The sequence below is a fragment of the Antechinus flavipes genome, chromosome 1, assembly GCF_016432865.1.
Source record: "Antechinus flavipes isolate AdamAnt ecotype Samford, QLD, Australia chromosome 1, AdamAnt_v2, whole genome shotgun sequence".
Classification (NCBI taxonomy): domain Eukaryota; kingdom Metazoa; phylum Chordata; class Mammalia; order Dasyuromorphia; family Dasyuridae; genus Antechinus; species Antechinus flavipes.
The window spans coordinates 612,001,555-612,018,365 of NC_067398.1; the positions used below are offsets into that span (position 1 = coordinate 612,001,555).

The 16,811-nt window shown below is 35.5% G+C and overlaps 1 protein-coding gene across 1 annotated transcript in view; it reads right to left on the reverse strand.

Moving 5' to 3' along the window:
- Positions 1 to 1,701: 1,701 nt before the first annotated feature.
- Positions 1,702 to 16,811, reverse strand: part of SNTB1 (syntrophin beta 1) — a 321,902-nt gene continuing 306,792 nt past the window's right edge. The window contains exons 5-7 of the mRNA XM_051971026.1: positions 13,098 to 13,294; positions 7,770 to 7,960; positions 1,702 to 3,909 (exon numbers count right to left, since the gene is read on the reverse strand). Coding sequence (XP_051826986.1) covers positions 3,817 to 3,909; positions 7,770 to 7,960; positions 13,098 to 13,294 — 481 coding nt within the window. The 3' untranslated portion in view covers positions 1,702 to 3,816. The remainder of the gene's footprint in view (positions 3,910 to 7,769; positions 7,961 to 13,097; positions 13,295 to 16,811) is intronic.

Consider the following 16,811-nt stretch of genomic DNA (forward strand, 5'->3'; position numbering starts at 1 on the left):
TTTTTAAGTTCAACTAGGTTCATTAGAAAAATATCTTAATGATACTATTTATATAGGCATTGTTTTGCTGTTGTGTTACATTCAAAAAGTCACCTTCTTTCCTGTCTTCAGATCATCTCTAGAGGTTACAGTATATATAGGAAAACCAAAAACCAGATGGGTCCTACTCAAGTTCAGAAGAATTTTTTAAGGCCATTCTAAATTATTTGAATTGATATGAATTCATTAAGCAGAATAAACAAGGCTTTGACAACACAGAAGCCAGTTTGGGTGCCCCTCTGATTTTTTAAAGGAGACAACAGTCCAAAGCCTTCAGGGTCTATATATCTCCCAAATTCCTTCTAAAGGGTGCATCATTTTATTTCATTCTGACATTTGTGTTACTCACAGCCCTCATTTAACATTTTCTTTCTCTTAGAGATGCATGAAATGATTTTTCATCCACCTGCCATTCCTGATTACAAATGGGCAAGTCTTCTATGAATCTGGTGATAATAATACTGTGCACTTTTACCAACCTTAACCTACATTAAATATATATATATATATATATACACATATACATATACACACACATATATATGGCTTACAAATGCAGCTAATTCACTTATTAAAATGGACAGAAGACATTACTAATCTGTCGATCTGCTTGGTAAAAATAATTTGACATAAAAAGGAGAAAAAAACGCATAGACAAAACCAGTGCTTCCATTGGCTTACCAGGATCAATTTCTCTCAATTTTCTTCACTAATATTTGCTTAAAGCCTACTATGAGAGGCAGCTTGATGTAATGTATAGTGAGAGGGCTGGCCTTAGAATTCAAGTCTTGCTTTTGAAACATACTAGTTATGTAAAAATAGAAATTCACTTAAATGTCTCCGTGCCCCAGACTCTTCCAGGCTTTAAGTTACAGCATAGCCCTATGAATAGATTGTAGGATTGTAGATTTTGAGTTGGAAGGAAACTTTGAGGTCAATTAATCCAATTCCATTTTCATAAGTGAGGAAACTGAATAAAAGTTAACAGTTATAGACAATAAGCAGCAGAGACAGCATTTGAATTCATCTCTGACTTCAAATCCTTCACTTTTCCCATTGTACCATGGAAGGAGTTTCCATACCGGAAGTTCCTCCCAACATAGATAAAACTTAAAAACTCAAACCAAAAAGCCTGTTATCAACGTTATTACAATTTGTGTTTCATTCAAAAAGGAAAATATATATGTAAAAATATAGATATCTACCTAAATATCTGTATAGATGTAGGTATCTATTGCTATATATCTATCTCTATCCAGAGATGGATCTAAACCTCTTCAACTTTCTATATAAATATAGATAGAAATTGATATCTACCTACATAGGCAGAAATCTATTTCTATCTATACATATACATATATACAAAAATAATACATATATATCTCTATATATTCCTTTTTGAATATATTGTAGTAACTTTCATGACAGATTTTTTTGAAGAGCTGGGGAGATTTGGATAACTCCATCTTTATCTATCTGTCTATCTATCTATCTAAATATTTATTTATCTGTCTCTACACACAAGCACACATATATGAGCTGGTCTATTTTAGCCACTCTGTGATAAGCCCACCACCACAATCACTCCAGCTTCTCTAGAACAATAAATGACTCACATACACAATTGTCTTAATAAAAGCTAAGTTACTTGCTAATGACACATTTTAGTTTGCTTCAGAAAAATCCAATAATTTTATTCAAATATATTTCTTCTAAAATATAAATATTTTCATTAAACTTTTATAAATGCAGAGAAGGTAGTATCATTCTGTGACCCCACCCAGATATGAATCAGTCCAAAACTTGGTAAGTGATGAAGAAAGAATATTTGCAATTACCATCATTTAAATTTTTCTATAAATATATAATAGGATTGTTGCACATTAATTCTGAGTAAGTTACTCATTCTTCATGTAGTACTGAGCACCTTGGATTATGTACTGTGGCAACTTCAGCTCTTGGCACTAGCATGTTTCCTAAGAAGTTATTTACAATGCACAAGTAAAATTCTCATGTAGAACAACATTCTAGTGATTTTTAGATGTATAAGGAAATAATGCAGTGCAACTTACAAAATTGTCAAGCCTTTCCTACAGTACATAAGCTCGCATTTCAATCTTTAGCTTTATAGAGATAAAGATCCGAATTTATAAGCACACTTAAGAAAAATCTATTTTCCCTCCCCAATCCTACCCCCATAAGGCTTTGCACATCATTTCATTTCATATCCCTGGCAGCAGAGAGGTTTAGAGCAGGTGGGCCAATTTTCAAATTTACCTCTTTTAAATTCTTTGCATAGATATCTGCAAAAAAAAAAAGAGAAAAACAAACCAAACCCTGTGATTCTGAAAATCAGAGCTAAGCTCATCTACACAAGCTACAGGGAGAAGAATCTGCTTTAAATGTTGAATCGAGTTGATATAAACCAAAATCTCTGAGATTTTGTTTCAATAAAGTTAGATTTGAACATCTCCCTGATTATTTGGCAGAATAAAACCAGGCCATTAGCTACAATCTCTATGATTCTAAAAGGACCCAAAGTACTGATAGAATTTGGTTTGGGGATAATCCGCAGCATATGCTGCTCTTCCCAGTCATAATGGTATGTAAGGAATAATTGATTTGATACTTAACACTGACATCAACAAAACTGAACCAAAGACAAAGAATTTAGAGGATTTGGTAGGGTTTCTGCTTTTTCTTTTACATGTTAAAGATAGCTCTTGTGACTTGCTTTCCAACTCAGAAAGTTTATAGTCAATGCCTGCTACTGGCTTCCTCCTCATTGGGTTTGCTCTTAGAGAACAGGCTTTATTATTCACATTGGAATCCCAGGATTAATTATCTTCCCCCAAGCACTAAATAACCTATGCAGTTTCCAACTCTACCAATCATTTCTATTGAAAAAAAATTTTTTTTTTTTTTTTGCTCAACATTCATTAACGGAGAACACTTCAGAATCATTCTCTTACTTCAGGAATATAATCCATCAAAAAAAGGTATTGTAGTCATATCATATTGTAGGATTGTGAAAAGAGGTTGGATTTGGAGGCAGGATATGGATTCCCAACTCTGTTACTTACTAACTGCTTGATTTTGAGGAAATTTCTTTTCCCTTTTTTTGGCCTTAATTTTGTCATCTGGAAGAGTTGAATTAGATGATCTGTAAATTCCCATCCTTAAATCTATGAATCTTATGAAAGACCAGATTCTATGTGAAAAACTGTCTTATTCCTCAAAAAATTAAATTTATTTAGCAGGTGGAAATAGCCCACTTCTAATCCTGTATCATTTATTTTGGGGGAGGAGGATGATATATGTCTATCCTTCACCTACTTAGCCTTTGCTCAATATCAATAAACAAGTTATGTGAAAATAAGTACAACAATGATTCTGAAGTGTGAACACAGTAATATGCTAATTTCTATTTTACAGTATATTTTAAATCATTTCAAATCACTGAACTTTTTTTAAGCTTCCTTTTTCAGTATTTACAACCTGTTTATTGCCCCCTGATAAGGACATTTTCCTTGACTAAAGAAACTGGTTCTGAAATTCCAGATGTTGCTTTTTTCTTAACGTAGCTCTTTGTGTTTGACTAAACTGAAAGCAATGCCTCGGAGAGTCACTGGGACTGGCTAGACCTGATAACCAATGTCCTCTGCTCCTCTTGGGGCACTGCTGGTGACTGGCTAGCACCTAACATGGATTGGTGAATCATACTTCCAGTAAGCATGGTGGCTCTGTTTCTTCTTGTGGAAACCATTACTCCTCCATTCACGCCACCAACCCGAGCCTTGTAATTTTAGCTGACAAGAAGGAATGAATGATGAATACAATAGGTTTGGGACAGGAGTGAAGGTCTAATTGCTGAAATAAAAAGAGAGAAAGATTAAGTTGATGATTATTATTGAATAATTGATTTTTCACAACAAAGGGGCCTGAAGATGATTATAATTAGATGAGCTATCTTTAATTTTTTTTTGTTTATGTTTTTACATCACCAAAATTTGTAAATTATCCCAATCTCTCCCAGTGAAACTTCCCTTGTAATAAAGGACAGGGAAGAAGAAAAAAGCAGTTCAATAAAACAAATCTGAGACTACTAAGTGTATGTTAATAATATAATTTCATGTCTATAGTCTTCCATCTCTGAAAACCAAACTTCCTGAGGAGAGGAAATATTTTTTTTGCCTTTTTTTGTATTCATCCAATAGGATCCAATTAAATTCACGTACTATATGACATTTAGTCATTCCCTAGTCAGTGAACATATGCTTTTTTTCCAGTTTTTTGATATTGCACAAAGTAAGACTAAGGATATTTTGATGGGACTTTCTTTCTAATTTTACCCTTTTTTTTACATCTTCCAGTCACCCTGCATTATACATATCAGTCCCCATAACAAATCTACCTCCATTGGGATGCAGCCAGTTTCCTCAAATACAAAATTACCTTCTCCTTTCCTAACTTTCAAAAAAAAGGGAAACAGAAGGTAGTATGAGAATTAGTGATATTGGTGATTGGTTGTGCTATATATGTTTTGGATTTGGGAATTGCATTTAAATGCTAAACAATCTTGTCTGAAATAAATATGTGATGGGAAGAGGGAGAAGTTACCTTCCTCAGCCCCTGCCCCATCATACACACACACACACACAGAGGCTTGGTACCCAGCCCGGTTTTGTATAGACTTATATTGTCAGTGTTGCAAGAGTAGGGAGATCAAAACAGACTTAGAACTATATTAGCCAAGCCAGCATTGGTAGATTCTGGCAGACTTTGGAAATAAATAACCTAACCTCCTCCCACCCCAACTCCCAATATGTTTAGCAGGGGAATCTCTAGTTTAGAGAGTTTGGACATTGCAATCACTACCTTAGCATTGTTTCAAATTGTTTTCTGGAATATTTGCAGTAACCATAGCTCTCCCAACAATGTATTAATATGCTTGTTTTCCACAGTCTGCCATGACTGACTTCTCTTATGTTTTATCATAGTCAATTTTCTAGGTCTTTAGTAAAATCTCAAAGATATTTCAATGTGCATTTCTCTTATTTCTAGTGATCTAAAATAATCTTTCATGTGCTTGTTAATGACCTGCAATTTGTCTGAGAATCATTTGCTTATATTCTTTGGCCACTCATCCACTGGGAGGTGGCATTTGAAGATATATAAGAGTTTATTTTCTATATTAGGCAAATTATCTTTAAAAGATATTTATCTTTCATTCAGTATGGCATTATGAAAAGAATACTGGAATTGGATTTAGAGAAGTTGGAATTAAATCCCAGCTCTCCCCCACTTTCTATGTGACCTTGGACAAATCACTTCCTAATCTGGGCTATTTCCTCATTTGTAAAATGAGGACATTGTATTATTTGATTTCCAAAATACCTTCTGGTTCTAAAATCTAAATTTTTAAGAGAAAAAGCAATAAATGTTTTTAATGTATTCATTACTGTGCATCTTACAAATCAATTTTATAAACAGGATTTACATAAATTAGAAACCTAACAAATAAAGCTCCTTCCTAAATGTCCATAGGAGCTGTATATAACACTCTAATCATTTTAGTGCTTTATTGTTTTTATCATTTCATTACAGATTACATCTTATTTTCTCTCATTGAAGCCTGTGGATACATTTTGTCTCTAATTAGATTATAAGCATTAGGAAGTAAGAGTGTGTGTGTGTGTGTGTGTGTGTGAGAGAGAGAGAGAGAGAGAGACAGAGAGAGAGAGAGAGAGAGAGAGAAGAGAGAGAAAGAAAAAAGGAAGAAAAGAGAAGGAAAAAAAAGGAAGATATAGAGAAAAAGAAGAAGGAAGAGAAAGAAAGAAAAGGAAGGCAATCAATCAGGCAATCTAATAAAGTATTGTGAAGCCATATTGGATGTTAGAAAAAAAATGGCTCGTTTAGGGGCAACTAGGTGACGCAGTGGATAGAGCACCAGTCCTGAAATCAGGAGGAACTGAGTTTAAATCTGGCCTCAGACACTTTCTGGCTGTGTGATCCTGAGCAAGTCATTTAACCCCAATTGCTTCAGAAAAAAAAAAAAAAGGTAGTTTAGAACAACCTTGCACAGGGATTTAATGTAGATTATGTGGAAGTTAGACAGTATTAACTTCATTATGGTGATTTATGGCCTCCTATAGAATTCTATAGATTGGGTAATCACTGTTTTATTTGGGCTTCAATTGGCTCAATGGCACTCAAATTTCTTGACTGAAGCTCCTCGGTTTATTTAAGGCATTTTAATCATCACCCTTTTTTGAAATAGAAAAAGAAACCTACACATGATCCCTACAAATGCTAAAATAGCCCAGAAGTGACAGGGGATGAAGGAGAATTATAGTCAGGCACCATGTTGAAATTATTGGCTTTCAGATCATTTAAGGTTTGCACATTGATTTCAATTGCTTTAAAATATACATTATTAAGAATGGATTCAAGGGAATCACAGAATTTCAGTATTAGGACATTTTTTTTGAATTCAAGAAAGCCTGGATTCAAATATCGCCAGATTCTTATTAACTGTGTGGATTTAAGTAACTTAACCTCTCAGTGCCTCAGTTTCTTCATCAGCAAAATGAAGGTGTTGGATTCAGTGATCTATAAGATCCCTTTCGCTCTAATTCTGGTAGTTTATGATCCTAAAATGTGCCTCTCAGCAACTCTCCCCTTCCTTCCCCACCACTGATCTTGGCTTTGCCCTCTAGGACCAAACAGAACATGTCTAATCCATTTCCAAATGACAGTCTTTCAAATATTTAAAAACAGCTATTCTGTCCCCCCAGCTCTCTCTTCTCCAGGCTAAACAACTCTCGTTCCTTCAGTCTATTTCACATGGCATACCCAAAAAGCATTTCTTGATTACAAACTCCCTACAAGTGGTCACCTAAGACTGAGGACCTTCAGGGAGAGCAAATGCAATGCTTCCCGTGGCAGCTATTTGGGGATGGCTTGAACAGCAGGATACTGAATTGACATCAGGGGTTGGGAAATAGGATGTTTTCACAAATTTAGTCACAACAATAGCAAATGGACTGAAGCTCAGAATTTCTGTCACTCCCTCTAACACCCTTTTCTCTAACCACAACTGAAAGAAACTAAAAATTCTGTTTACACAAATGGATGATCTTTAGTTGCTAAAAGCAAACAAATTTTGACTTTATTTGTTAATATGCTCAAATTTCCACCTACTTTGGCATACATCCCAAACACAAAGCTTAGAGATCATATTTAGTCAATATTTGCACTGACTGTGTAAGGAATTCTATCATTTACTTCACATTTTTCTGAATTCTTTCAACCAAAGTGAAAGATATGTATTCATATGTAGTCTTAAACAAAGATAGTTTTACAAATATAATAAGAAAGGACACCCCTCCTCTTCTTTAAAAAAAATTTTTTTTTCTCCTCCCCCGCCACAAGTTTTCAATAAATACCTAGCATTTACATAGTATTTTAAGGTTTGTGAAGCACTTCACATATATCTTCTTAGTCCCCAACAACCCTGGGAAGTGTTTTTATTACCCCCATTTTACAAATGAGGAAACTAAAGCTGACAGAGATTAAGTGACTTGCTCAGGATCATAGTAAATATCTGAGGAAGAATTTAAAATGCAGACTTCCAAACTTCAAGTTCAATTGCTCTACCTACTGTGCCTCTAAAACTATAAATGAAAACAAAATGAATCCCCAACCATATTGATGATGAGCTTACTTACAATCTCTCCATCCTTTCCGCCAAAGTCTAAATAAAGCATCCTGATCCCATCATCTGAAGACATTTTGAGCTTTTCATAAGGAGCCTGAATAATTGTCTTGGGGAAGGCACCCTCCTGTGGCTCAGTGGTGATGGAGAATCCATGTTCATAATGTATGGTCAGACGGCACTCTTGGTTTTTGTATGTGCATGCTGCAAGACAAAGGAAGAAACAAATTTATAACCCAAATAAAGGCAAGATACTTCCTCAGGCGTTTAATGTTTCATATTTTCTTTGTCACTTTTGTCACCTCTAGGTTTCATCCCCCAAAATGAAAAGATTAGAAAGCCAAAGGATATTAGAAATGGAAGGTACCTTGGAGATTGTCTAGGGTATTAAAAAAAAGCTGTGTACTTAATTCTGTTTCAATTTGGGCTTTCCTACTTGCTAAACAGATATCCACAGCCAAGTCAACTTCTCCTCACCACTTCTTAATTTCTTAATTTCTAAAATGAGGGGGTTGGACCAGTTATTTAGACTCTAAAGTCCCTTGCAGATTTCAATTCTAGAATTTCAGATTTGGAAAGGACTTCATTTCACATATACCTGAAAAATAATACCTGCCACAACACTGCTTAGCTTGCAAGCCTTTGCTTGAAGGATCTCCAGCAAAAAGAAATTACTGGCTTATAAAGAGTATCATCCCACTTTTGAATATTTCTAATAATCATGAGATTTTCCTTCATACCAAACATAAATTTTCCTCTTTGCAGCTTCCATCCAGTGTTCTTGGTTTTGTCTTCTGGGGCCAAACTTTCTCTATTCCACGTGAAAACACCTCAAATACTTGGAAGACCACCATTAGGTGTCCCCCGCTCCAAATCCTTCAAGTGAACCTGGGATCTAATCCAACTCATCCATTTTGCAGATAATGAAACTGAGGCCTAGTGAAGTGAAATAACTTCCCCAAAATAATAAAGATACTAAGTGGCAACTTCAACTATTGATAACTGTGAACATTAATTACATAGGGCCTTAGAATTCCAAAGAGTATTGAAATCACATGTTCTAACTCCCATTCCAATAATCTTTCTACTATTACATGTTGGCTCCAATAGGACTAAAAGATCCACTCTTTAGATAGAATTTTCTTTTCTTACTTTTTGAGAGGAACAAAAATCACATGAAAAGAGAAGATTCAATGGCATGGTAAATAAAGTGCCCAAACAGATGAGATTACAGGTAAGAGAAATTTTTTTCATTTTGCTAGGAGTAGTGGGAAAAATAGATGGGAGAGAATATTATAAACATTTCCTAGCTATACTTACTAAAAAATCTATCTGTGTTATGGCCCTACTCTGAAAATCTGCTCAAATGGCCTTTTGGGCCACAGCCAAACTCAGAGGTAATTTGACATTTGCAGCACTATCAACCTTTCTTGAAAGGCAGTCTCACAAACAAACATTAGGGAAACTTTTTTTTTCATACTCTGAAAATCTGAACAGAATTTTAACAGTACTTTTTACACTGACAAAGTACTCTAGGATTCTGAAACATTTTACCTCATCTTACAGAGCAATTGAGTTGAAGTTGGAAAAAAAATCAGGATTTCGTGCTCATCTTAGACATTTATTTAACCTCTGTGTGCCTCAATTTCCTTACCTGCAAAATGACAATAAAAATGGCACCTGCCTCCCAGGATTGTTGTGAGGATCAAATGGGATAATGCTGAAAAGCGGTTTACAATCCTTAAAGTGACAGAAACATGTGGGGAAATAGAAAGTATAAATATTATCTCGACTTTGCAGACTGGGAAACAAACTCAGAGAAGTTAAGTCACTTGCTTAGAGTCACATAGCTTGTAAATGGCAGAGCCAGTATACCCAAGACATTTGTTCCAGACATTTTGGATGTCTTATCTATAGTATCCTTCTGCCTCCAAAAGACCAGCAGGAGTCTATTTATCTGGAAATGGATTTATCTTTGAACAAGGTTGGGGGAAGTGACTCGAAAATGAACTAATGGTCAATATTTTAAATAATTTATTAAAAAATAAATCAGCTATAGTGTGTATATTTTTTCATTGATTCATCCTATTTGACCATCTCAGATATGGAAAAAAAAAAAAAAAAAAAAAAACCATTGCTACAGGCAGTAAATGATCAATTGCATACTATTCTGTTGTATGTAAGATGTCTCCCTTTGGAATAATATAAACTTGGAACAAGCTTTCCTTAATATTGCTCATTTTACTGAAACTCCCCTTTCCTCATCCACCCCTTTCTAATGGAGAGGCTGATTTTATGCTGGCAAAAAGAGAATAAAAACTTTGGCCACGTGACTCCCAAGCAGGTGATGGCATTTCAGGCTGCTTTTACATGAACTGGTCAACTTTTTAAAATCCAGATGCTTGGGAAAGGACAATAAATATATGAATGTTTGCTTTTCAAACCATTTTGTTCAACAGATATTATCTGTTAGGCAGTTTGCTATAGTGACTAAGCAATATAGCCTTAGAATCAGAAAGAACTGGGTTCAAATCTGCCCTTACACACTTATCAGCTGCATGGCCCTGGGGGAGTTACTTAACTGCTATCTGCCTCAGTTTTCCCAACTGTAAAATGGGGATAATAACAGCACCTACCTCAAACAGATGTGAAGATCAAATGAGAAAATGTAACTATATATAATGTATTATTGTATTTAATTTTGTAATATTAAATGAGATAATAATGTAAAGTGGTAAGCACAGTGCCCAGCATATAGTATTTAATAAATTTTTTCCTTTCTTTCTTCCTTCCTTCTTTTTTCCCTCCCTTTCTTCCTTCCCTCTCTTTCTTCTTTCCTCCCTCCCCTCTTCCCAAATTCCTTTCCTCTGTTCCTCCTTTCCTTCCCTTTCTCCCTCCTTTCCTCCCTTTCTTTCTTCTTTTCTTCCTTCCTTCCCTCCCTCTTTCTTTCCTTCTTTTCTTCCTTCCTTTCTTTCCACCCCCCACTTTCTCCTTTCCTTTTTTCCTTCTTTCTTTCTTCACAAGAAGAAGTGTAATATAGTGGATAAGTAGGCCGTCGTTGGACTCAGAAATACCTGGGCTCAAGTGTTGTTACCAACAAATAATGGCTGTGATAATGGATATATAATTTCAGCGCACAGACTGTTCTCCAAAGTTACAAATGAATTGCTTATATTTATTACTGGAAAGAATTTCTCACACTAGGAATTCTTAATACCAGTCAAATTACAGGTCCAGACCAGACCTGTCCAACTTCATAGGACCATAGACTTCAAGGAAGGGACCTTGGAGGCCCTATAGTCCAAACCCCTCAATTTACAGATGAGGAAACTGAGAAGTGTCACTGCTAGTGTCAGAGACCAAATTTGAATCTAGTCCTTTTGCTCCAAAGCCAGTGCTCTTTTCACAATCCTTCAGTTGCTATAATGAAAAGCACTTTGTAAACCTTCACCAGCTATAAATATGCCAAGCTCTCATTAACTGAAAAGCAAATTACTTTAGGTCTTGATCTCCAACTGACAAGAGTTCTAAGGTACCAACAGGATTATCCTTCCTGCCTGTGACATTCAAAATTAAGTTTGAGGAGGAGGGGAAAGATTTTTCAGAAGTCATTGAGGGCAAACTAAATAGGGCTCCATTAGGCATCTTCATCTCCTTCTATTCACTGTAGCACTTCTGGTAGCTAAGAGAGTCTGGGTTTCTCTGATGAAACACAATTTCCTGATACTTAAGATTCAGGTGGCATTAGCTTTTTCCAGCTCACACTTTGAAATCTCTGGTCTTGTGTGTGTGTGTGTGTGCGCACGCACATGCCCTGGCACAAAATATTATCATAAATGAAAAGCTGAAAGGAGAATCCCAAAAGGTTTTCAAAAGAGATAGTACATAATGTTTTTCTGATGGTTTGTATAGAGTGCAGTGAAGGGAATGAGAGGCACTAATTTTCTATCCCAACACTGTAGTAAGTGGAAATTCTGCAAAGCATCTAATTTTACCTTTGTTTGCAAAGACTATAGAAACCTAGGAGGAAGAATCTTAATTTTAAGTAAGAGATTCTGGGGAGGGAGTCCCTATTTTAATGGATAGCTGTGGAAACTGATTTTTAGTGAGAAAACCAAGTCTCAAACTTGGTTTGCTACCATTTCATTTCCTTTCTTCTTTTAAAACGAAGTTGTCAGAATCTTCCAAGTTTTATAGGTTTCCTTCTTGAAAGGACCTTGTTTTCAGGGGACTGCTCTGCTAGAATATAGGGGATAAACTAATTTAAATTAAGGTGTCAACAAGTTGTATTACAAAATTTTAGAGATGGACAAGACATACCTTGGAAACCAGCTTGTCTATTCAAGTCACAGTATCTGAGTTTTAGATATGAGAGGGAATTTAGAGCATCTAATCTCAAACCTTTCATTTCACAGATGAATAACCTTCAAAAAAGATGATTTGTCTAAGATCAAATATAGCAACAGAACCATGATTTGAAACCAGGTCTTTTTATTCCAAATATAGCACCCTTTCTACTATGTCAAACAACTTTGATTCAAACCAAGTCGACAAATATATATTAAGCAACTAATAAATAGTAAGAGCAACTAGGGAGTACTGAGGTTATTTGAGTTGCTTGAAACTATATGTAAGTATAGGAGGTAAGATTTGAATCCAGGTCTCCTTGAATCAATGTCCAACACTCTCCTCGACTCAGTGTCCAACACTCTATCCTTTATATAAATTCTCCTTTATTTTTCTACAATAATGGTTAAATCCATATGTTACACTTCTAGGAGGTATTTCTGTTTTAACAGAAAAAATCAAAAGGATTGGAGTTATGGTGAAATAGTAGGCAGGAAGCTGATTTCAGAGTCAGAAAGATATGAGTTTAAAACCTGCCTTTGACAAATGGTGATGGTATGACTCTGGGCAAGTAATTTAACCTCTCAGTGATCCAGATAACTATGACTTTACATTTTAGGGAAATAGCTGGTCTGTTTTGGTAAAGGAAATGGGATATCAATTCCCTAGGCTAACTGAAAATACAGATCCAGTAAAAAATTTAAAAATAATAATTTCTGGGCAGCTAGGTGGCCCAGTGGATAGAGCACCAGCCCTGAAGTCAGGAGGACTTGAGTTCAAATCTGGCCTCAGACAATTAACACTTCCTAGCTGTGTGACCCTGGGTAAGTCACTTAACCCCAATTGCTTCAGCAAATAATAATAATAATAATTTCTAAAATGAGAGATTTGGCCACCTAAATGGATCAGAGAAAGAAGCTTTTTAGGGACAGAGCGGCATTCCAATAGTCTTCTCCATTATTCTATCTAGGGGGACCTAGCCAGTAATACTCACAGGTGGTGATTTCAGTTATGAGTTCTGCTGAGTTATGGCAGCCCTGAACGATGCTTCTTGTCCACTGGGAGAGGTCCCTGCTGGTCTCAGCTCTGAAGAGATGGGTTTCAATTCCTTGCCTGGTACCAGTCCTAGTTGCAAATGACAGATCCACCCCAGCCTGCAGTGATCCTTTGCCAGGACCTGAATGGACCAATCTGAATTTGGGAAAAAGAAAAAAATAAATCCAGATATATAGAAAAACTTCCTCTTTTCATGCAATGTCCCTAAGCTATTCTGAATGAGGAAAGAAAAGCCGCTTTATATTTTAGTTCTGAGAATAAATGACATATGTCTGGATAAATTACATACTTGGGATTTATGATAGTCCACATTTTTCCTGAAAAAGAAAAATTTTAGAATCATGAGATCTTAGAGGCATCTGGGTGGTGCAGTGAATGGTGCATTAGGCCTACAGTCAGGAAAATCTGAGTTCAAACTGACCTCAGATACTTAATCACTATGTTATTCTTGACAAGTTACTTAACCCCATTTTGCTTCAGTTTCCTCAATTGTAAAATGAGGCTAATAATGTTGTCTGCTTGCCAGGATTATTGTGAAGACCAAATGAAATACTTTTAAAGTGCTTGACACAGGACCTGGCATTGAGTAAGTGGTTAATAAAAGTTTCTTTCCTTCACTTTGACTAGAATGTCCAACTAAAAATAACCTTAGAGCTGACTTAATTTAACTTAATTTAACCAAACAGTGGAATCATTACTAACTGTACCCCACCATCCCCCAACAAACACTAATCAAGTCTCTTGCCGAATATTTCAATCAATGGGGAGTTCACTACCTCACAAGTAAGACCATTTCATGGTTAGGCATCTCTAATTGATTAAAAAAACTTTTTTACATAAATCTAAAATAATAATAATCATATTTCTATAGTACTTTATCATTTATAAAGGTTATAAACCATCTTTCTTATAATAACCCTGTTGGGTTGTCATGAATGTATTGTCACAATCTTATTTTATAGAGGAGGAAGCACTGCTTGACTAACCCATGATCAACAGATTACAAATGACCTATGTCTTATGACTTTAGCTCCATCATAGTGTCTGATTGCCACCCACTATTCCTAGTTCTTCTCTCTGGAATAAGAACAGGCATATTTGTTTTTCTCTGGGACATTCCTTCAAATATTTAAAGAGAGTTTTTGAGTATTATTTACTTTCCCCCTATCTAGATACCTCTGCCCAGCTACCTAGATTTACTTTATTATGTAGGTGAGCATCTTTCTCTCCTGGTTCCCCAGTAAGTCTATATTCTCTTTGTTTGTTTTAGCAATCACAGTTACAAAACTTGCCAAGAGTCACACAGCTTGTTTCTGAGGCTAGATTTAAAACGTGTGTGTGTGTGTGTGTGTGTGTGTGTGTGTGTGTGTGTGTGATTTAAGATTCTAAAGTAAAAGCTTTAGAATAAAACTTTGGCAATGAAAAAAAGTCTATATCTCTTTGTAGTTATATTTACTGCTATTTTCAGTTAAAATAATATTAATGGCAAAGAAGAATAAACTAGTATTTATACAGTACCTACTGTATAGTAGGGCTGTAGTGTATAAAGCATTGGATGTAGAGGCAAGTTCAAACTGACCTCAGACATTTCATAGCTATGTTATTCTTGGCAAATTATATAACTCCAGTTTGCCTCCATTTCCTGAACTGTAAAATAGAAATAATAACAGCACCTATCACCCAGAGTTATTGTGAGGATAAAATGAATTTGTAAATATTTGTAAATTACTTAGAATAGTGCTTTATAAACATTACACTTTACAATATATTTTTATACTTTACAAAATCATTTCATCTAATTCTTCCAACAATTCTTCATGGTGGGTACTATTATTACCTCCCCCTTTATAATGAAAGAAACTGAGGCAAATGGAATAGTGACTTGCCCAAGATCATACAGCAAGAATTGTCTTGAGGTTATATTTGAATTCAGGTCTTCTGACCCCAGACACAGCTTGCTCTATTCACTTTACCACCTGGAAGTTCAAACTCAGTTACTCACCATCTCTGACCCTTTCATCCCTGATCCTAACTTCCCATCTTCTCTTAATCCCCTTTGAAATACCACAATCTTTTGATCTCAAGCTAGCAAAACTGATGGGATGACCTAGCATGTACCTAAATAATTTGGTTTGGAACATCATATTCCTGTGAATTCCATATCCATCTATAAAGTTCATTAGGTATTTCTAGTTAATCATTTTCTCTTATAAACTTAAATATGAAATAATGTTTTGTATATATTTCTACAAGTGATAATTTGATTCTATAACTTTAAAAATTCTTTCATGCCCATGTTAAAATAGGATTTTTTTTTTCAATATAAAACTTTCAGAAGCCAGTAACTAAAATGTCTCTGAAGAGCTGGGGTTTGTAGATTCTTTAAGTGTGTGTGTGTGTGTGTGTGTGTGTGTTTTGGGGGGAGGGGGAGATGGGATAGTTCCCCCTTTCTGAGAACTGAAACACACATGCACATATACCCCAAAGTGTTCAAAGGAAAGTGTCTATTGTAATTGGGGGAAAGATGGTAATGGATTTCAGCACAGGAGGTTGTCTGACTTCCTTATACTAAGAATAAAGCCGGATCCAGGAGCTAAGAGAAAAACTGCTGGGAGTTTTAAGGCCAAGTTAAACTTAGAAGAATGTAAAGAAAAGAGGACTTTCTCTAAAGCTGTAGGACTTTTAAAGGTCAATATTGGGAATGATTCAGCAATATTTAAGAAAAAGATACTTGTATATATCAGAAATGTTATATTTGAAACTTCCAGAGGACTTAGAAATGGAAAGGTCCTTAAAAGTCCTCCAGCAAGACAATTCACCTGACTCTCAGTTTTCCAACCTGTGAAAAGAAAACACTGCTCTAGATAACCCTTTGTTCCTTCCAAGCTTTAAATTTACATTCTTTTAATTTGGGAATTCTTATTCTAGGGTCCACAAATTTCCAAGGGATCTATGGAAAGGTTTCAAGGGTATCTATGAATTTGGATGGAAAAAAACCAAAAAAATTATATTATTTTCCCTAACCTCTCACTAGCATTTCCTTCAGTTTTAAAAACAAAAACCAATATCCTGAGAACGGATCCGTAGATTTCACTAGACTGATAAAGGGATCTGTGAAACAAAAAAAGGTAAGATGTCTTGCTCTGATCCTATAAGGCCTAGAATCAGTGATTTATCCAGACTCCTGGAGGGTAGTGGCAGAAATAGTGGAAGAATGGAGTTCTATGGGTTTAGGTTAAGGCTAGGTAAGTTTCCATACCCTGATATTCAATAGAGAAAATCAGCCCAGAAGGCATTTCAAAAGTGAAAATCTTATGACACCAAAAATTCCCAAGAGGGGAAGAAGGGAAAAATTGACTGAAATGAATAATGTAGATGCACGGGGAACTCATGCACTTTAGAGGTTTGAAAGGTTTGTACAGAGGTCACTAGATGGTGCAGTGGTTAGAGCACTGGCCCTGGAGTCAGGTGGATTTGAGTTCAAATTTTAATTCAGACCTTTAACATTTACTAGCTGTGTGACCTTGGGCAAGCCACTTAACCTCAATTGCTTTACCAAAAAAAAAAAAAAAAAAGATGTACACAAGGTGAAAGAGTAGATGATGAATGAATACAATCTTGCTCAACTGATAATAATAATAAATATTATCAT